The sequence below is a fragment of the Taeniopygia guttata genome, chromosome 15 (genome assembly GCF_048771995.1).
Source record: "Taeniopygia guttata chromosome 15, bTaeGut7.mat, whole genome shotgun sequence".
In the NCBI taxonomy this organism is placed as follows: Eukaryota; Metazoa; Chordata; class Aves; order Passeriformes; family Estrildidae; genus Taeniopygia; species Taeniopygia guttata.
Genome location: NC_133040.1, coordinates 10,387,390 through 10,408,513, shown reverse-complemented (window position 1 = coordinate 10,408,513; position 21,124 = coordinate 10,387,390). Strand labels below are relative to the sequence as shown.

The window sequence follows — 21,124 nt, the reverse complement described above, 5'->3', positions numbered from 1 at the left end:
TGCACAATTCCTACATCACTCGAGTACATGAAAGCTTTGGATACAAACCTTTGTTTTCAGGTTTAGAAAAACTAGGAGAAGTCTCACTTGGCTTTATATTCTCCTTGTTTCCAGTTGCAGAATTTTGCCTCTGGTCCTGAAGCCTTGTATCTTTAGCTGGAAAAGAAATTGCCAAAGTTATTCTCTTATACACAACTCCAACTGACCAAAGAGGAGGCAAGTGAGAAACAGGGAGAGATTTAACTACTTTTAGCTTGAAAAACCTTTTAAGTTACACATTTCCTGCTACCTAGTTGGTGCCTGGAGGATCATCCTCCCTCATCCTCCCTCTCTATCCTACTGTCAAATGAAAAAAAACCAATTATACTCATCCCTCTCTTCATACACAAAACCTTAACCACACTAAAAAATTTATAAACTTAGAGCCAATTATTTTCAGCAGTCCAAGCTCTTCATAGAGAATGCTACAAAGATTTGAAAGTTCTTAGACATTTGTCTGTGCTCCTGAAGGGGTTTTTTCCCCCATTCCTTTTGCTGTGTTTGAAAACAGTGGCCTACGTTTCTTTAACTTAAAAAAGCGGCAAAAACTCATTTTGGAAAAAGAAATCCTCGATTAAGTCAGACACCTATAAACCAATATTCCTTAAGGGCACAAGAAACTAAGCATAGAGACTTCTCAACAAGCCTCTCTCCAACCTTAGTCTAAAGCTGGAGAAATGGGAACTCACAGTAAAATTAAATGTATCCCAAGCTTTCCTATGATTCAGCAAGCAGCTGTGCTCTTGCCTGGGCACATTCCTTGTCAGGAATTAGGGAAAGGGAGCATTTGCAAGGTACTGAGGGCCACTTACCTTCATTGGAAGGGGTGACTGCTCTGTTGGATGCAGGGCTGGCAGGTGTAGGAGAGGCAGCTGGAACAGGCATGGCAACAGATTCAGTGGGAATAGTACCAGGCTGAGGAGAAGGCAGAGCTGGTCCCATGGGAGTGCTGCTCTGCCTTGGAGACCTAGGCCTGTGTGTTTTAGGGGATAATCTCGGAACTAGAAACAAACAGGAAAAAGCAGTTATAGGATGAGCTTCCCCATCTGCTCAGCAGTTTGTTTTAGTTTTAAAATGGCTACAAACATGCTTTGAAACACTCTGTGAGAGATTATGTAATAACTGAAAACCTGTTTACCTTTCAGGCACATCTCCTAGCTCTTTACAATGCAGCATTTCATAGAGAATGGGGTGATTTCTCTGCAGATTGTCCCCAGAAAAATTATCACTGCCCTCTAATCCCACCAAGAATCTGTAAAATGCTTCCCCAAGTCCCCAGTAGTAACACTACAACAGCTCACATTAACCCAGTTTCAGGCAGAACACAAAAGGTGGTCAGGTCTCCACATAAAGAGATGTAAAACATTTTTTAAAGAGGGCTGAAAAAACACATCCATTTTACAGCGTCCTCTTTTGGAGGTTTGCCAGCTGGAAAAAAAACAACACAGCCTATTGAAAAAAGAGTGCTTTTAGGTATATTTTTGCCCCTGTGTTAAAGCAGCAAGGAAAGCTGTGTATTCTTTGAACAGTAAGTTGTAGATCCTGTTTCCTGCTCATCCCACTTGTGCTTTTTTGTCACACATTAACTCCCAGTGAGTGAGCAGAAAGGCAGGCAAGTGGTTTAACAGTCCTACTTGCATGTTAATAATATATAAACATGGAAGGTGGATCACAAATAATGCCACAATTGAAGAGTTGATGTTTTTTCCACAAGGCAACAAGCCTATGTGGGTCCAATTTATACCTTCTTTCTGAGAAATGTGTTCCCAACTATGCTCCTCCAGAATTCTGCACTGCTAAAAAATTCCCAAAAAGTACCTAAAAAGGACCAAACTGCTGCTCTCTTGTCCTCAAGGAAACATCCAGCTCCTGACAGCCCACCAGAACAAGGCCTCAACTCAAGAGCTCCAGACTAGACCTTTGGCACAAAACTGAGCTTTAAGTCAAATATTAAAAAAAATTACACTAACTGATTAAAAATAAGACACTCACTAAAACTGCTCCTACAGTAGCCAAGAACAACATCACCACTTAAAATCCATGTAAATTTTAAAGGAAAAGTACATCCAACTTAACTTGAGTATCAATTCATCTTTTAACACCAACCTTCCTCTACCCAAACACCTCCTTCCTTTGTAAACCACAATCCAGCCACGCTGCCATAACCAAACTCAGGGATGCAGTGGCAAATCTCTAAACTCCTCCAATAAATCCCCTAAAAATGACTCCTTTCAACAACTAATTCCCACACTTTTCCTTCCTTTCTCTCCACACAGCACCTGACTCTACAATATTACACCAACTCTCACTCAGCTAGCTGGGAACATCCTTCTCCCAAGTCCAACCTTAGCCCAGTATTTGATGATTCAGAGCCTGAATTGCCTGGAAACGGCAGGATTCTGCTGAGCATTCCCACTCTAAGGATCCCCCTGCAAGCCATCTGCAATAAGCCAAGCTTTACCTACCCCCACTGACAACTGATGACCACGTCCCACCTGAAGGGCTGCCTCGTGCCACTGCAGCAGTAGATGCTTCCCCAGGTGCATTATGAGATACAAATTCTAAGCCAGTTGAAATTGTACCCCTACCAGTAGAGACTCTGTGACTTCGAGGGTGCCGTTGAGCCTTTGGAGACATCCGTGGAGGCCCTGAGGGAAGAAAAAGACAACCCCACACAATGAGTGCTTAAAGTCCACCACAAAAACCCCAAACATCTCTTCTTAAAATTGCATTTCATCTTAAAACTCTCAATAAAGCAGCAATAAAATCAAGCAATTGGCACTGATATCATAAAAAGGCCAAGGCATTGGTTCAGCCAGGCTGCCAACACTCATCACCTCCCCAGGGCAGCTCCTGGGTATTCAGAGGCTTTATCAGCACTGAAACAGGTGTGCAAGGCCTGGATTTAAAATATTTCAATCCAAGCATTCACCACTGCCAAGTGCAAGCCAAGCCATAAAGGTCAGTGGTGCAGCTGCCCCTGGATAAGCACAGTTTCAGGTTATCAAACATTTTTTCCAGAAAATAAAAAATTCCCAGTGCTTTTGTCAGGTGGTCAGTGATCCCAACCATTTATAGTCACCACTGGCTGACCAATGCTCTTGGGGAATTTCAGCAGAGCATTCTCTGCAGCGAGGCTGAATTGCCTGCAGCAGGTCACAATTCATTTACAAGTCAGCAAAAATTACAACTAAACAAGGGATTGTTTTCCCAAGGTTCAAGTCATGCATGTTTAACACCAGAAGCCAAAGTCATAAGTGAATACAGGAATTCTGCACAGCCCATACAGCTGCCACACCATAGTTATGCTCAAATCTAAGCAGCAATACAATTCTTGCATCCTAATAAACATTTTCTTTACAGGATTAGACTCAAATGTTGATACTTCAAAAGGAAAAACTGTGTGTGAACAGAACCTGGCTGATTGCAGCTCATTTTTAACACAGGTCAGTAACAGGGTTAAGTTCAGATAATGGCTTTTAGGTTTCAGAAAAACTTCTAAAACACCAAGTACCTTTCCTGGTTACATAAATATTTAAATGTCAGCCTCTATTTTAACCATGAATCTCAAGTCCACTTCAATACAAATTTCACACAGCTGAGTATTTTAAATACACATTTCCCAGGAATAACCTTGCAGCAGTAGGAATTAAACATTGCAGTAAGCAGCAGTTCACTGCACGCCTGACAAACCAACCACAAGTGCTAAGAAATAATTCAATGTGCAGGTGGATTCCCAGTTCCTTACTCCATAAAAAGCCCACAATACATGGACAGTAGGCCAGGCAGATGTGGCTACCACCCACTTTTTGCTCAGGAGTATTTCCCAGTGTTCCTGCTGAGTCTCAGGGATCATTCCTCTCTCTCCCAAGGCTCCAGCAGAGCCAGCTACAGCACCCACTGCAAATCTCCAGGGATCCCAGTACAACCACTTTGCATTTTCTAGGTTTGCTACACTGTGTTGTGCAGGGTTTAAGTGCACTTGAAATAAAAATTTTAAACCATGTTCCTTACTGTACCCTCCCAGGACAAAATTAGTTGGGATAATTCTGCATACAGCTACCAAAGACTCACAGGTCAGCTTTTCTCTGTATATTATTGACTGCTAGGGAGTTGATTTATAGTTCTCAATAAAAAATTCCTACAAATTCACCTTTGAAGCAGCTCATCCTACCCCATTCCACAGTTCACTTCTCTGAATACAGCGTTTTTATTATTATTATTGTCATTGGTTGCTTTACAAGAGGTGATTCAATGATTTAGTTAGGCTTTTTGTGTAACAACTGTGTTAAAATTGGTATTTTATATAAATTTGTAGTCCTAAAAATGCTCCCTAAAGTTATCAGGTCCTGCATGTTGCTGTTGGTTAATTTAAGACACTGAGCAGCGTTTACAAAGCTGAGTTTAATTTCATACCAAACTCGGGAAATTACACAGCTTTCTTTCGTTTTTGTAAAGCTCTTCAAATCAAACAAACAGGAAAAAAAAAAAAACAACAAACCACCAACCAAACCAATGAAAAAAAAAAAAAAAGGTTAATAGAAATAGTCTGATCAACTAAAGTTAAACACAAATTATAGGTTAAGTAATGAAGAGGAAAAAAAAAAAACAATAAACCAACAACAACAAAAAAAAAAAAGAAAACGACTTGTCAATAACTAACACCTCGCGGAGGAGTTAAAAACAGAGACAAAACAAAAATAAATTAAAAAAAAAAAAAAACATGAACAAATCGTGGTATATTGTACCTTCTGAAGACATGCGTTTAGGCATAGTAGAGACAGGAGCTGGAGAACCATGAGCAGAGGGGTGAGACGGGGGCCTGGAGGGCCGCGAGGGGGGCCTGGAGGGCGGCCGTGTAGGGGTGGCTGCCCGAGGTGGAAGAGAGTTGGGACCTGACTGGTAGCGAGAAGGTGGGCGAGAGGAAGGAGATGGGCAAGGCGATGGCCAGGCAACACCTGACAGAACAAATGATATGAAGGAAAGTATAAAAACTAAAGAAAAAAATTATGGGGGGGGGTGGGGGGGTTGGGGGAAAGGGGAAAGGGGAGGTCAACAGAAAAAAAAAAAAAGTAAAATATGACAAAATGATTTTTGTTTGTTTTTTTGTTTGTTTTTAACCCTTTGGGGATGGATCGAGGTGGTAATTGAGGAGATAAAGTCTCTGCAGGGTTGGGTTTGCCTTGGTTTTTGGGTCAAATTGAACTTGTGAATGTCACAGGCTCCCCAAAGGGTTAATTAGGATCTACAAACACTACTAAGGAACAGACAGTAAAGTTTGATCTGTTAGCCTGGCATACCAATGCTCCACAGCACCCAGCACTCCACAAGGTCCTTAACAGCTACCAGAGGTTCTCAAACAGCTTTCACAAACAGTACTGACCACACAAACTGCTACTTTCAAACCAAATGATGAGTAAATATCCATCTAGGAGCTGGATCTTTACAAAAACCAGCGGTGTTCAGTGTCTGAATGCTGACATTTATGCCTTTGTCACTTATCTGAGGTATTAGTGGAGGATTTTAATCTAGGATATAGGGCTCATGGTTTCCAAAGCAGGTTTAATTGAATTTACAAGCCATTCTGAATATTTTAGGTATATGATGTTGATTCAGCAGAGTAATAGGGTGAGAGAAACCACAAATAGTACAGACAAATTTCAAGGTTAGCATTGTTTGGGCAAGGCTCAGTTGTCCATCCTTTATAGAGCTGACTCTGGCTTTAGAAAGAAGTCTCACTTACCTTTAGATGTTTCTCAGACTTCCTCTCCAGATAGATCACTTGAGTATTACACATTTTTCATTTATTCACAGCAAGTTATTATAATACCATTTTTAAACTCTAGAAATAATGCCTTGAGGACAGGCCACTGCTAAAATCCATCTCCAGAAATGGTGTTTGGCTTCTGGGATACCAATTGCTGCCATGCAATGCCTACTGATGCCTGGTTAGAAATACTACCCATGTGTCCAGCAGAAAATACTCAAATACCCATTTGGAGGGAAGGCTTTGGATTCCTTTTCTCTAACACTGTTCTTGCTTTTCCCTTCCCATTTTCATAACGTCAAGCAAGTGGCTTTATTCTCTTCCAGAAAGGAAGGGAAGCTTCCTCCTGCTGCTGCCTTTCACCAGGTGTCAGCACTGCTGCTCCTCCTCACAGAGCTTTGCAGTGCTGATGCAGTTTTTCATCTTTAAAACCACACAGTGCAGCATCATCTAAGACAAAGGTGTTTGAGGAGGAAAACAAATGACATTTCTGCTCTGCAAAGCCACAGACAGAGCAGTGCAATGAGTGTTCCTTTGTAAGTTAAGCCCAAATCCAACTCACAACCTCTGTGTTAAATGATGAATGCTAACCTGGTTTATGAAATACACAAACTAACTCCACACCATAATTATCTGCAGTGTTATGAGGTACATTCATTCAGATTTCAGATACTTGCCTCCGTTAACTACTCTCTGATCTGCTCCAGAGTTAGGGCTGAATTCTGAAGTGTGGGATCCAGACCTTGAGATTGGTGGGCCTGATCCAGACTGGCCCATCCTCGGTGAGTTTTGTCTTCCACTTCCCCAGGACAGGACATCCCTGTTCCTCTGTCCAGGTGGAATGTATTTATTTTCTCTGAAACACAGCAAATTTCTATCAGTGTCGAGACATAACTGAGAGGCAACAAAAAGCACCTCATTTTCTCTCTTTTTCTCCCATCAAGCCAAGGAGAAAAGTCTAAATAGTATCAGATGTTGACCCAACAGTCACCTCATGAATTGGCTTTTGATAGTGGCCACACAGTCCACTTTATGAGCCCACAGGCACTGAAGGATTAGCAGTAATGCCTGAAATTCTCCAGGACACACCAAAACCACTGCCCCTTCCTGGAATTTGGGACAAATTCACCACGGTGACAGGTCAGAATGGGGAAGTTTGTTTCACTAAGAGATAATGCAGGGCCAGGCAGAGGTGTCCAAGTCAGCCTGAGTGCCAAAACCAGCACAGGATTGTTTACACAAGGCTCCAAACCTAATCAGGCCTGCTGAAAAAGCCCAGTATCAATGAGCAAACTGCTACAGTACCAAAATACCTCCATAATTTAAATAAAAATACTATTCATAGTGTACTCAAGTACCTAGTGTTCACACCATGTCCTTCTCTTTCATTAGCATTTCTCTGAACAGCAGTATATTTTTCTTCTTCTGTCCTTTCATCATTTTCCAAGGCAACCCGAGCTTTGTATTGGGCACTTGATTCAATTTCCTCTGCTAATTGAGTTGCTCTGGCTTCCCGCTTTAAAAACTCTTCTGAATTATCTCTTTCTAATGGCACCCTAAAAAGACAATGGAGAGGAAAAGAATCTCTGAAATGCATTCAAAAGTACAAAGGAGTTACAAAAAATCACACAGTGTTAGTTCTAATCGAGTCAGAGAGAAAAAAAAATCTTGCTCCTAAGCCAGTAGACTTGCTGTCTTTTTTATAATAAAAAATTCCTAGACTGGTTTGATATTATGGACAAATTCAGGGTCATTTTTACCTACCTAGAGAGCTGAGGTCAGGGTGCAGAACTTTTCCACAGGATTTTTAAAATCCCCAGTCCCTAAAGCTGTGCAAAGGCTCCAACTTTTAACATGGTTGAGAATATCAGGAATAAAAAACCTCAGACTGTTTTTACATAGGAAGATACTCCAAGAGCCCAAATTTGAATATTTTTAGCTATTTACATATTGCCAGCAGACACAATCCTACTGAAATTAGAGAGTGACATCCTTACTCCTTTGATAATTCCAGCCATAGAATTTCAGCTCTCCCAACTATGAAGAACTGCAGAAAAGATGAATGCAACATTTCAGAGCACAGGACCAGAAATTCCTGACTCATCTGTGAGTGCCAGGACCTCAGTCCCACTCTTTCCATGTCTCTCTCAATGGCAGACAATGGAATATTGCAAAAATCGTCCCTTAGGAAAGCCACCAAGTCAAAATTCAATACATTAGCACTGAAACACTGAAAAAACCCAACCAGGGATGGGCTCATACCTGGTATCTCCTTCTGTCACCCATTTTTGGGGTTTATCTGTCCTAATATTTGTGCCAGGTTGTAAAAAACCAATTTTTTCCCCTGATTCTAACTTCAAGTTGCAAAAGTTGTTCCACCAACCTTACTTCAGAATAAGCTACATAAAAATAAAGAATAGAGCTGAGGCTTGGCCCATGCTCTGCTGGGCATTATAGAATCACTACTGCCCATATTTTGAATAATATAAAGAAGAAAAACAAAGAAAGTGGGTGGAGATACAAGCCAAGTACAGAATAATACATGCAAAATTGCTCAAGTGTTGGTGGCAGAACGAGGAAAACAAGTGGCTTTGCTAAATTCCAAGCCAGCACTCAGCTACTGCAGCACAAGTTTTTCCCCACATTTTTGGCCAGTCAAAACATTTACTGGCTTTATCAATGGTAACTGCAAGAATATTCAATAAAACTCTTCAGCATAAAGCTTTGTCTCAAATAAGATTTCCATGAATGCAAACCAGGTCCCAGGCCACTCTGTTAATAACACAATAAAGGAGAACAGCCAATAATCCTCATTTATTTAAAGTGAGTGCAAAAAATGAAGGGATGTATGGCAACCTAAAGAGGCAGGGAATGATTTGATGTTTTCTAACAGGCCTTTAAAGATGAGAGAAAGGGGATGGACAGGATGACATTGTTCAGAACCCTGGTGATGATCAATACATTTGCTGGAAAACAAACTTGTACCTTGATGCAGTTTGACAAACTCTACCTGCTACTGCTTAGCTCTAGGAAGAGAAAACAATCAAACAATAAACCCTTCAGCTGCACATCTAAGCATTTAGTGGAAAAGCAGGAAAAGAGCTTCCCAGTTTAGCAGACTGATATGCAAAGCAAGTTGCTTGACTAGGGGAAATAAAAAAAATTGGAATTAATTTAAAGCCACCTTCATGTTTTTAATCTGTTTCCATTAATATCCAGAAAGCAGAAAGATGGAAGACTAAAGTTCAAAAGTACAAAAAGTACTTAGAGCAGGGAAGGAAAGAACAGCTTCCCCAGGATTCAAGCATAAGCTGATTAAGACACTTTGATTATCACCATGTCACAGGTCCATTTACACAAAACATAGAAATCACATTGTTGAATCAGAGACCTGTAGACAAGTGCACACACACACAGAGAAAAATCAAAATATTCACTGCTATTCCTTGATATTTAAAAAAAAATCAGTTTCTGCTTCGGGGGTTAAGAGAGTGGGGAAATACTGAAGCCATTTCACAATGGCTGTGAACATCTGCAGTCCATTTGTGTTGCAGTTGCAGTGAACATTAGAGCTGCAGACTCTGGGGAACAAATCACTGCCAGAGTAGCCAGAGCAGCCTTTATACTACTTCGATATTCCAGTTGTTATTATATTTAACTAAAACTTCAGTTTAGAGCTGGTCAAGTCTGCTAAACAAGCACACAACCCCCACCCTGGTTATCAGCAGCTTTTCAGCATTCCAGTATGTTCCAGATCAATTGTCTCAATAAAATCAGGGTTTAGCCAAACTGCTCTGCTAGGTTAAACAAAAAACTATAGGTGTAGCAGCGACATACAGATTAATTCACAGCTTTCCACCCTATTCCTGGAAGTTTCTGCAAGAAACAAGCCTTATTGCATGGCTAAATTCAGAAAACTCTGCCATGGGAATGAGCTGTGCCCATTTAAGGGAATATATAAAGATTTCTACATCTAACTATTCACAGGAAGCTGGCAAGGTTTCTTAAGCACCATTCATTCATTGCTTTTGCAGTTATTTGATTCCACAACTTCAGAAACTATGCAAAATGAGCTGCAGAATATAAAGTTTGTCAAACCAGGGAGAACATTCAATACAAATCTAATAACAAAATATTTTGGAACTTACGTATAAGAAGATAAACTGCTGTCATAAGTTGACACTACACCATAATTTTCTTCATTGTAACGAAACATGTCATTGGGATCCCATCCATTAGACTAGAAGAAAATGATGCTTGTTTTTCAAAATGACACTGGAAACACATTCCCTTCAAATTAAGGGCTGATGGCAGAAGTTAAACCTTCTGCCCTTTTTCCTGGACCTAGGGACTCACTGTCCAGATAACAAAGTTATTAATGCCACAGTTTATTTCAAGGAGCTTTGTTCATCAGCTGCACAGATTCTACCTTGAAAATTCCACTTTTTTTTGTTTGTTTGTTTGTTGTGAGTCTTTGTATTGTTTTTGTTTTTTTGTTTTTTTTTTAAAGTACATGCTCACTCTGTACAAGAAGACTACTGGCTAGCAAGACATACATACATCAATATCTGTTTTGCCTTTTCCAAAAAGTGCAAATTAACACTTCTGAAACTTTTCAAAAGCACTGATGGAATTACCTGAGAGGCACCAGAGGCAGGAGACTCCTGTTGATCTGCACAACTCCCCCACTTCAGTAAAACTGCTAGCACAGCACTCAAGCACAACAATAAATGCTTTGAATATTTTATAAAAGCACTGAGAGTACTGGGTATTCCAACAAATCTCAGCTCTACAGTATGGACACCAAAACTGACAGGAGAATTGTTCTACCCAAAGTTAATATGCTCTAATCAGTAACATTATCTCCTTGAACACACTGCAGGCTGAACACCTGGCTACAAGAATTTCTGCTTGAGGAAAAGCTGACTGCTGTGATATATGAGGATATGGCATTTGAGGCCATATTCTTCATCTAATGATTCATAATCTGAGACTGTCCCTGTGCTTGGGTCAGGCTTCCATCAATTCTCTCCATCTGCAGCCCAGGGACACTGAGCTGAGCACAATCTCCCCATCATTTCCAAGTGCAATGACAGCCAGACAGGAATGCTCTGATTGAACATAAATCACTTTGGGCCATTGCTGGATTTGGAGTCCTTAACAAAAGCTGCTCTTTGGGTCCTGGAGTCCAACACAGCTCTGACCACAGCAGCTGCCACTGGTCAGAATTTGCCAAAAGTGCCATTTGAAAGGCAGCTATTCTCAGCCAGATCGTTCCAAAGGGCTGTGGCAGCTGCTGGCAAAGACTGAGCATCCACCAGCACAATGCAGGACAGCAATTTTGCTCCTCCAAAGTTCATTAGTAGATTGAAATTAAGGAATTATTTCAAGGCATGTCCAGGGAAACAGCTCATTTTCTACTGATGGCCAAAGATGATCAAAGCATCACTCACGACATCGGTCTCCAGTGCCTCCAGCTCCTCGGAAGCCGTGTTCTCTCCTCCATCCCATGGTTCCAGATCCTTCTCCTTGTGCTCTCCATTAACTTTAGCACTGATGGCTGAATCAGTAAAAGCATCTGCAACAGAGTGGGGAGGGTTGGGACCAGTGAGACCAGTTTGGGTAAGTTTGCACACTGGTTTTGAGCTGAGGAGTAGCTCAAACACAGCTGAATCACAGGTACAATATTGTCATTCCCCTTCTCTTGGAGCTGCTGGACATCACAAAGGTGCCTATTCCAGACTTAAAGTAACTATGCAAGTATAGACTAACTCCTCCCATATCAGAAAATAGAATTATTTTCAGTTATTTCAAAATGTTTTCTAAAATTACATGTATATTTGAGAGAGAAAAAGAGAAAAAAAAACCAACACAAGGATTCCTATTCTTCTAGAAAATGAAAGGACTTGTATAAACTTTTTTTCCAACCAGCCCACACAACTGCACATCACAACAGCGTGCAAATATCAAAAAAGTAGGAAAGCAACTCCCTAAATAGGAAAAATAGAATTTTCCTTTCAAATAACCATATTTCTTCTATTTCTACAACTCTTCATCACACCAACAGAGCAATTATCCATCAGCTTGGTGCTCCCATTTCCTGTGACATGAACAGAGGTGTCTCCTCTCCTGCCAGAGTTTTTCCAAGCAGCAGCTTATCCAAATCACACAGAAAAATCCAGGAACTCTCTACTCTTTGTTCTCAACAACATAAGAGAATAAATAACCAGTAAGGCTCTTCTATTGTTTATAAAAATATCAAAAAATAAAGATCTAAAACATTTATTTTGACTTGTTCATGCTTCATTCAAACCAGACTTAAGAAGGAATAATACCAGAGTATTACAAGCGCTGTAAAAATATATCTAAAGCTTTTCAACAAGCTATTGTATTTGTAAGCAACTGGATCTCAGAACTACATAGAGAACTTTAAAAAAATCAAATAAGCTTGTTATAAGCTCATAAATAAATAAATCAGCCTAAAGTAAATAAGTCTTCAATCCAGAATTTCCTATCATCATCATTCTGCTGATAAAACAAGGAGCAAACATTTCAGACCTTCAGAAAAGATGAAATCAAACCACCAGGCAGTGCCAGATAAGGAAAAACATGGCCTAAATTAACTTCTGGCAAGATATAAAAATCTGCCTTAAAAAAATAAAATTAACTTTAAAGCTATTATGAAAAGAATTCCCAACATATGAAGTTGGCCACCGATGGAACAGCTTTTACACAATCACTGAAGATGTTTTAAAGAGAGACTGCTGACATGGCTTATTATTCCTGTTTACCTAATCTCACAGTGAAATTCTTCAGATATATTGGATAAAAATTCACTGTACTTGGTCTCTCTAATAACAGCCACCACTATCCCATGAAATGCTCATACAAACAGCTTTTAAATTATACTTTATTAGAATACATAGTAAATATATGTGTTCAAATGCCATCTGAAACTACACAGAACACAGTGCTACAACTCATAGTTAAGCAGTAGCTAAAGAGCATATTTTTAAGAATTTTTAAGAACGTAAACCCTGCATTTACCTTATCAATACCCCATGGCTTAACTCAGATAAACTAGTGCTGTTCCTGCCCCAAATAACATTAATTCCATATTTTATTTCTGCTCAGACTGGGACATGTTACACCAAACCCAAGTTGGAGGCTGTTAATGTCTTTTAGGAAACTGAAATTTGTTTGTGCATCTCTGGGAATGAAGGGAGCTCCTCTCCAGTGAGATTAGATAAATATGAATTAGGAGCCTGATGGCAGCACCTGATGAAGGCAATCTGTTTTCCAGAAGGGTGTTTCCTTAATTTCTATTAAATTCCTCCAGGCAAACTCCACACAACTGTGCCATTTTGGATACTGTGAATAAAATACCAGCTTAACAAGACTCATCTACTCAACCTACTAATTTTCTTATTTAAACAGCCACATAAACATTCAGAAGCGCTGTTATTGTAATGATACAGACGGAAAAAACACCCAAGTCAAAACAAAAACTCCATTATCACCAAGTGCTACAGGTCTGAGTAGGATGTGTGCAGTCACTGCTGAGTTTCCCAGTAAATCCAGGATATCACAGGACACAGGGAGCTCCATTGCTCTGCGTTCCTCTCTCATTTTACAATGAAAGTCACGAGTGAGACTTTGCCTGTTTAACCTCCACAATTCAAAGAAAACCCAAAGACGGGAGAAATTCAAGCTAAAAAGGCACTCCCAGCCAGACAATGTGCTCTCAAGAGCATCCAGGCAAAGTTTAAATGCAGCAGGATGGTACCTCAAGGCACAGATCAGTATTTTCCTGGAACATGAGAGACCAGAATTAAAAACCCAGCAAAGCCTCTCCCAAAATTAATCAGAAACAAACTTGAGAATGAATGTAAAAAACTCTAAAAATAACAGTTTCCAAAACTAAAATGTGGCTCTTAGGATGATTAATAAAGTAGAAGGTAAAGCATGAGCTGCTGCTGGAAGTGCTGACTGGCAGAGCAATAACTGACCAGACACTGCCCAGGCTCAGCTTCCCCCTTATCTCATGCCTCTTATCTCTGAGCTGTTGAAGGAGCAATTCACATGACACCTTGACAAGGCCAAATTTTTAATCAATCCCTTTTCTACACGGTAAAACCCGAGTTAAAGATCAAATGGAACATGGTGAAACAAGGGGCTGAGGCTGTAACACTCAATTAGCCCCCACTGCTTCTGTACCTGCTTAATGTGAGCTTTCCAAAGCAGAGGAGTTGGGTATCAAAGACCTTGTTTTAAAGCCTGGTAGAAAAAAATCACTTTTCATGAATGGAATAAAATCCCAAGGAGAGCTCCATGCAATGGAAATTCATATTAAGGCAAATTAAAAATACACAATCTGCGAAAAACTCAGCTGGGGCAAATTCCTCAAGTGTGTGTGTCTAACTGAATTAAAGAAAAAAGTGCCAGAGCAGAGCAATTAAGAGTCCGGGTTTAATTAATTTCAGTGTCTAACATGCTTGTTTTCACAAACAGATTTTGGTGAAGAGCACAAATGTGCAATTAAGTGCCAGTCTGCAGCTGAAATGCCATTAAACCAATCAGTGTTACGTGCCAAAGGTGCTGATGGCACTCACTGAAGCTTTGATCAAGTCAAAGTAAACTGAGCTTTCACCTCAAAGGTTTCAACAGTAAACTCTGATTTGTTTTGTAACTACTTACTATTGATTTGAAACATTAAAACCAGTTACCACCGGCTCTGCAGAGCCAACATTTCCTTCCTTTGTTTCTAAGATGCCTTCTGCTATTCCCCTTGCAACACTTTCTCTGGAAGGATGCCACTCTCAGAGCTAATTCAAGGAAGAACTTAAATAGCCAATTATCTTCTGCCTTTCTTTTCATTGGATTTGTAGTATTTTCCTCGGTGTGCCAAAAAAACAATAGAAACATTGCAGAAGTCTTTTATTTTAGCAGTAACTTATGATGTTTGAATTGTTTTGTCTTTAAAGAGAAGCCAAGAAGGCAACTCCAAAGCCTTACTGAAATTTGAATCCCATGCAAACCAGCTCTGTGGGCTGATGATCAATGTTCAGGGCTCCCAGGAAACACTTCTTGTGTAGAATCAGGAGAAACAGAACCTCCTGCATCAATCAGGAGCCGAAATCACCCAGCAGCAGCAAGATCTCAGTACTCAAAGGTGAAGCAGAAGGATGTGCTAATATTAATGCACAGCCAAGGATCCCAGCTGCACTGACAGTGGGGTTTTAGCAGCTGATTTCCTCTGTTCATACAGAAATCAGTGTCAGTCCCTCTTTAGGAGCAGACAGAACAGTCAGAAAGGAGAGTGATGGATATAATACAGCTTCACCTGAGTTTCCCAGTGCATGTTTCATTCATCAGCCTGCCTGTACTGCAGCAAACCTCAATTCCACAGAGAGAGACCCTCAGGTGACTCTCTCCCCTTCCTCTGAGAGCCAAACAAGCACCTCCAGGAGCTGCAAGGTCTGTGCAGGCTGACAGAGCTGCAAATACAGGCCCAGGAAAGAGGGACACTGATTTTTTGAACATTCACAACCACAACAACCCAATTTTTCTCCCAACCCTCCCAATTTCTACAATTTGGGCAGACCCCAGGCTTTCCCCCTGGGTTCCTCTGAAGGTGCAGTGTCATGCCTGGCACAAACCCACGTGTGCTGCTGCAGTTCCACGCCCCAGTCCTGCAGTGCTGCTCCCTCCCCTGAGCTCTCTGGGTGGGTTATCAGCTCCCTGCCCCAAAGCTGCAGGGCTGTGATAGCACTGGGAGCTGCCTGGCAGGCTCTGGCAGAGGCTTTTCACACACAACTCTGTTTTCCTTCTCCACCCCATTCCCTTTCTCCCCACCTGCTGCTCTTTCCCATTCCTCTTCCAGTCTCTTTTTTCAGAATGCAGAGAACATCTCTGCTACTCAAACCTGAGGATGGACCAGAAGATCCAGACCCACAGGCAGGAGCCCATTTGATCACATTCCTCCAGCCCAGCAGGGAACAAGTGCCAGAATAAAATCCATAGATACTTATACTGAATTAGGACATATTAAAATTTTCAAAACATCTTTGGCAGAAATTTATTTATTTAGTTCAAAGGCTCCACAAAATCTAAAATTCTCCTACAGGGTGAGAAACTACACAGAGAGAATCACAGAATATTCTGAGTTGGAAGGGACCCACAAGAATCATCAGACTCCAACATCCCTACTCCAGCTAAGCCTCCCAAAGGAGAGCTCATGAAAAGCCCTTTTATTTGACTATGATTTTAAAGCCCTTCCAACCAAGTATTCCCAAATTCTCCTCACCTGCCTGTGAAAAACAAAAACCATTGAGGGTTAGACACTTAAAAGTCTCTGTTCCTAGGTAAAAATGTAACCAGTGCACCAAGCAAGGACAATTCCCAAAATAAGGAGCACCAAGTTCTCAGGCAGGAGTTCATAGTCAGTTTTCACTCTAAATCACCCAGTACCACGAAGATTTGGGTTTATTTACAAGAACAAAGGCCAGCAGTTCCTTCATGCACATTCACAAACTTCCAGCCTTTTGAATCCTTGCTTATTTAATTTCCCAGGAAGCAAAAAGGCCCTCATTGCTCTAATTTGAAGGTGTGATCAGAGACTGAGTTACACTTTCAAGTGTCACTTCAAGATAATGTATTTTGGGACAAAATTGAAAGCAGATTAATTCACCCACTCTAACTTATCAAGTTCTGCAGCCTTCCAGTTTATCTTCAAGTTTTTATGGCTTTATTTCAGCTCTCCAGTATTTAAGAGATTTAGACTCAGTCATTCCACCTAATAAAGTGAACTGAGGGACTGTTCAACCTGAAACAGTCATTTTCTTCTAGAAAATGTCCACTGAGCAATTATTCCTAGAAGCAGTAGTATATTCCTCATTCAGTCAGCTCAAAATCTATAAAGATTGGGTGAGGGAGAGCCCAGTTTGCATTTACATTAAAGTGATGTTCATACCAAACCCATTATAAAACAGTTCTCATGTAATTTAAATTCCAAGTCCCATCCAGAACCTGGAACTTATCTGCATTTCAATGCTGCATTTGCTCTGACATTATGCATCATCATCTGGGAAAAGCAAAAATTCCTTGAAACAACAAACCTCCCATTCTGCAGCTTTAGATCAGGCAAGAACAGGTACAAACACAAGGTGAAGAGAGAAATTCTCATTAAATGTCCTCAGGTCTCTACCCATCTCTAAGTCCCTGCTAATGGGAATAAAACCTGTGTTCCAATAACCACTGAGCTGCTGTGACAGTTGTTAATCAGCCTGTAAATGTACACAGAGACAATTTCACCCCATGCCATAAAAACCTGTATTTCCTTTTATTCCTTATCCCAGCAAATCAGCAACATTAAGCATAAAGACTCTGGAGATTTGCTGTCCAAAACCAGAGAAATCTGCAAAGGAATAGAACTGACTCATGAGCTCTTAGGTTCCAGAAAAATAATCAGGAGCTTGGAGGTCAGACATTAAAAGTATGAAGACTGCCTGCAAAATGGTTTAATTTGAACAGTTTCAATGTCTTCAAGATTTTAAGATTTGTCTGTCGCCTCTCTGTATTCTGACGAGCTTTACCTACAGGTCTACAAGAAGTAAAGGAGAAATAAAAACACTAATAGAGGATTTTAAAAGAATTTCTAGCTTTGTTTGCAGGAGTATTTGTAGAATATTTCTATGAATGCATTTTAGACACAGAAGTTACCTCAGTATAGACTCTATATATCTCAACTCTGAAAAATAAGCTTTTTTCAAAGAGTTCTGTATTCAATGATTCTTGTGTAACACTTAACAGAGAAATTTAAAAAAGATATTTACAGAAATGTGTCTACCTCCCATAGTATCTATAAAATATTCTGAAAAACCACTAAGGCTTTGCTTTCCAGACACCAAAACAGCCACTCAAAAATACATTTTTTTAAAATTTATGAATTTCTCATTTCACAAGGTGCTGAAGTTTTGTACTCCTTAAGAATTACGAATCTAAATATGAACTTCAGTATTTTGGATCCTAAAGCATCTACTTCAAAAAAACTTGAATGATAATCTTAAAACATTTTTTAAAAAATTGAAACAAATATACCTCTTCTGGCATAATTGGTATCCATATCCTTAAAATGCACCATAACAAAGTCTGAAGACTTGAACAAGATACTCTCAAGGATGTCCTCCCGTTTTGGCCCCAGACTGGATTCTGCAGTTTTCCGATGAGCAGCATCAACCACTAAATCACACTGTGGGAAATACAAACACAGGGCACTGCTTTACTGCACACTCATCCCCTCAAAAATGTCACATATTTGCAAAAACTAGGTATTTACAGTCTGCTTTAAATCTAGGCATGAACAGTAAAAATAATTCAGAGTAAATATTTACATTTTAATCGAATGTTGGTTATTTGTTATTAGGAATTTTCACAATAGAGAAGAGTCAAAATGTAAAATATTACCTTAGGACTGTAGGTTTTAAAAACTCCTTCATATATACCACCATTTTTCACCTGTACTTCACATTTGGATCCCTAGAAAGCAAGAAAAAATGAGAATATAACTTTCTACCAACATGACAAATGACATGACAGTGATTTTCTTAAGCATGTGTTCTTTACATAGGTCCAAAGTGTAAAAATACAGCTCAATTTTTAGCCAAATTTCCTCATTCAGCATCTGCCCATTTATAAATACACTGCTTTGCTCTGCAAATTCAATTAGCTGGGTGTGTATGGGCAGTTCTGAAGGGATTTAAGATATTCACTGGAGAATATTTGGTTCTCACAAGACTCTTGACCAGTTAGAATACACAAAGAAGGTTTTGTGCAAACCCCAAATCTAAGCCTGTGTGAGTACAAATAAGGATAAAAGCTTATCCTGGCCTCAAGCAGATGTGGGACAGTCTGCCTTACTTCATTTTGCCATGTCAGGTCTTCCCTTAAAATCTTGGGAGAAAGGTTTCTAATACCTGCACATGGACTCATTTTATTTATCCAGAACCTCTCTAAAGACAGGAAATCCAAAATACAACCAGTGCACCTAAGAAATCTGCTGTACCTCTGCAAATCAGAGTTAAACCTTTCCAAGCCTAAAACTTCTGTGATCCTTTAAAGCTCAACCTTGGCAGAAAGTGTTTAAAGTTTAATATTCACTCCTTTATACTACAATTAGTGGATTAGTTAACAATTCCCTGTCATATAGGAACCATTCTTCCAAATATGAAGACTTACAACAACTGATGTGAGTATGTGAACCATTCTCATGTTTGCATAGATGCCATCAAAAGAAATCTGAAAAATAAGAAAGCCATCATGAATATTGAAGAAATTCCAAAAGCCAGAGCACCCAACCCAACTCAAGCTTTCATCAGTACACAGAAAATCTCAGGGTAATAATCTTACTCAGGCAAGATACATGGAATGTTTATTATTAAATTTTAATATTAAACATGCCAGGGGAGATCTTCAGAGGGCCCTTGTCTTTTCTCTGACCAGTTAAAGATCTAAACACCCTTCCAAACAAGCTAAAAATCCCAGGAGAGCCCCTAATGTCACTCCATTAAGGAAATTCTCTGGCTGGCTGGGTGCAGCTGATATGCACAGATTTGAGGGATGGCAGCAGGGCTTTGTTTTTAAACAAAAAAAGCCCTGCTGGTTTTAAGAACCATCAAGAGAATAGGGTACCTGCAGAGCTGCAGAAGCAAAATGATGTTTTCAGGCCTGCTCAACCTCATCCTTTCATCTCCCAGCCCTGATTACACACATTAAGAGGAGCTAAAGCCATCAAATTGTGCAGTACTAAATTGCCACAAACCCTATTATTAATTTAGTCCAAAGTAACTCAGTGCAAGCACCAGGACCTGTAATCCTGACTGGGAGAGCTGGGCAGGTGTCCCCAGGCTGCTGGAGGACACACTCACCCCAGTGCAGGTGTTTTGCTGCAATACCTGGTATCTCTTTGTGTTTGTAAAACAAGAGATGCTAAAACAGCTCTTGGGATCTCACCATATTCTGAGTTTTTCATTTGACAATGTATTTTTAACTGTCAGCCACTTTCCTGGGCTGAACAGACAAGTTTAGGGGCACTCCTGTGGTCAGCACTCAGTACACAGCACACACAGACCAACATTTGGGGATGTTTAGTGTTTCCCTATGACCTTTTCCACCAGTTTTCCTCAAAGCTTCTTTAGTTTCCTCAAGTGTCTTGGTATCTTCAATAAACATTTATGTAAGCAAACTGCAGCCCTTTTAAATCTTCCTGCTTCTGCTCCATTCCCCAAAATTAGGCATCTTTGAAAACCAAGCCAGCAACAAATTGGCAAATATTTGATTAGTGAAGTTCAAAGATTCACTCTTTCAATCAAGATCCATGAATTTAGCTCATAAAATGATGTTCTGCAAGTCAAGCCACATCTATACTCCAGTAATACACAGCCTTGAGAACAACTAAAGCTGCACATTGGAACTAATGAGAACAATGGTTCAGCAATTTTATAGTAAAGCCAAACAAAGTAGCTCTTTTTATTTCATTAAATGCTGCCTTATTGTTATCTGTTTAAGGGAGAAGCCAATGTTAGAATTTTCAGATAGAAACTAATTCAAAAAGCACTGCCTTAAGTTAAATGTTATTTATATTTACAGATGTAATTGCAAGAAAATGCAGAATATTTATATTAATGCAGTCAAAAGTTTAAGTGAATCTTCCCCCCTTCACCCTCCCAGGAGACTTAAATGAATGCAAGATGCTACTCTTTAGAAAATTTATTTCACTCTAAAGTATCCACCCACCATGGTATCCCAAGGAAAAAATGAAGAGAATATTCCAGTATCTGCCATTCTGACAAGTTGTCTCCTCCTACCCTGCACTGGCACAAAGAGGAGAAACCACAAACTCACCGTAGGCTGAGGTGGTCCTTTGCCACTGCTGCGGCCTCTGGAATGAAACACACACGGGAGATGATTAAAGAGCTGCTGAAACTGCTCTGTTTCCTACCAAGCAAGAATTCCAAACTCATCTTAATTTAGAGTTGAGAATGGGGTCAGGAAAACCCAGAGAGCAAAGCCTGACAAGGACCCACTGGGTTTATCTCCAACCTGCTGACCTGGGATAAATTAAAGGACAAAATGAAGAAAATACGAAGCTTTTAAAATCAGAGTAAAAATAAAAGAACAATCCAAAATCCAAAACATTATGGCACACAAAGGCAAGATCAGACTCAAGCCCTACACAGCACAGCTTCCTTGAGCCAGGAAGTTCCAAATATTGTCACTGTGTCAGATTTGGGCCACCCAAACAACTGACCCTGCCCAGAC

General features: G+C 40.1%; 1 protein-coding gene across 18 annotated transcripts in view; it reads right to left on the bottom strand.

Annotated features, from left to right (window-relative positions):
- The window catches only part of ATXN2 (ataxin 2), a 48,997-nt gene that overhangs the window by 21,497 nt on the left and 6,376 nt on the right, over positions 1 to 21,124 (bottom strand). For 8 of the 18 annotated variants that reach the window (XM_030285753.4, XM_030285762.4, XM_030285755.4 and 5 more), the window contains exons 2-13: positions 20,708 to 20,744; positions 19,043 to 19,102; positions 18,272 to 18,343; positions 17,906 to 18,056; positions 11,260 to 11,384; positions 9,955 to 10,046; positions 7,165 to 7,362; positions 6,484 to 6,662; positions 4,788 to 4,997; positions 2,505 to 2,687; positions 852 to 1,040; positions 49 to 156 (exon numbers count right to left, since the gene is read on the bottom strand). In XM_030285753.4, the coding sequence (XP_030141613.2) occupies positions 49 to 156; positions 852 to 1,040; positions 2,505 to 2,687; positions 4,788 to 4,997; positions 6,484 to 6,662; positions 7,165 to 7,362; positions 9,955 to 10,046; positions 11,260 to 11,384; positions 17,906 to 18,056; positions 18,272 to 18,343; positions 19,043 to 19,102; positions 20,708 to 20,744 (1,604 nt within the window). The remainder of the gene's footprint in view (positions 1 to 48; positions 157 to 851; positions 1,041 to 2,504; positions 2,688 to 4,787; positions 4,998 to 6,483; positions 6,663 to 7,164; positions 7,363 to 9,954; positions 10,047 to 11,259; positions 11,385 to 17,905; positions 18,057 to 18,271; positions 18,344 to 19,042; positions 19,103 to 20,707; positions 20,745 to 21,124) is intronic. The other 10 variants (XM_030285764.4, XM_030285766.4, XM_041719409.2 and 7 more) reach the window with 9 other exon arrangements.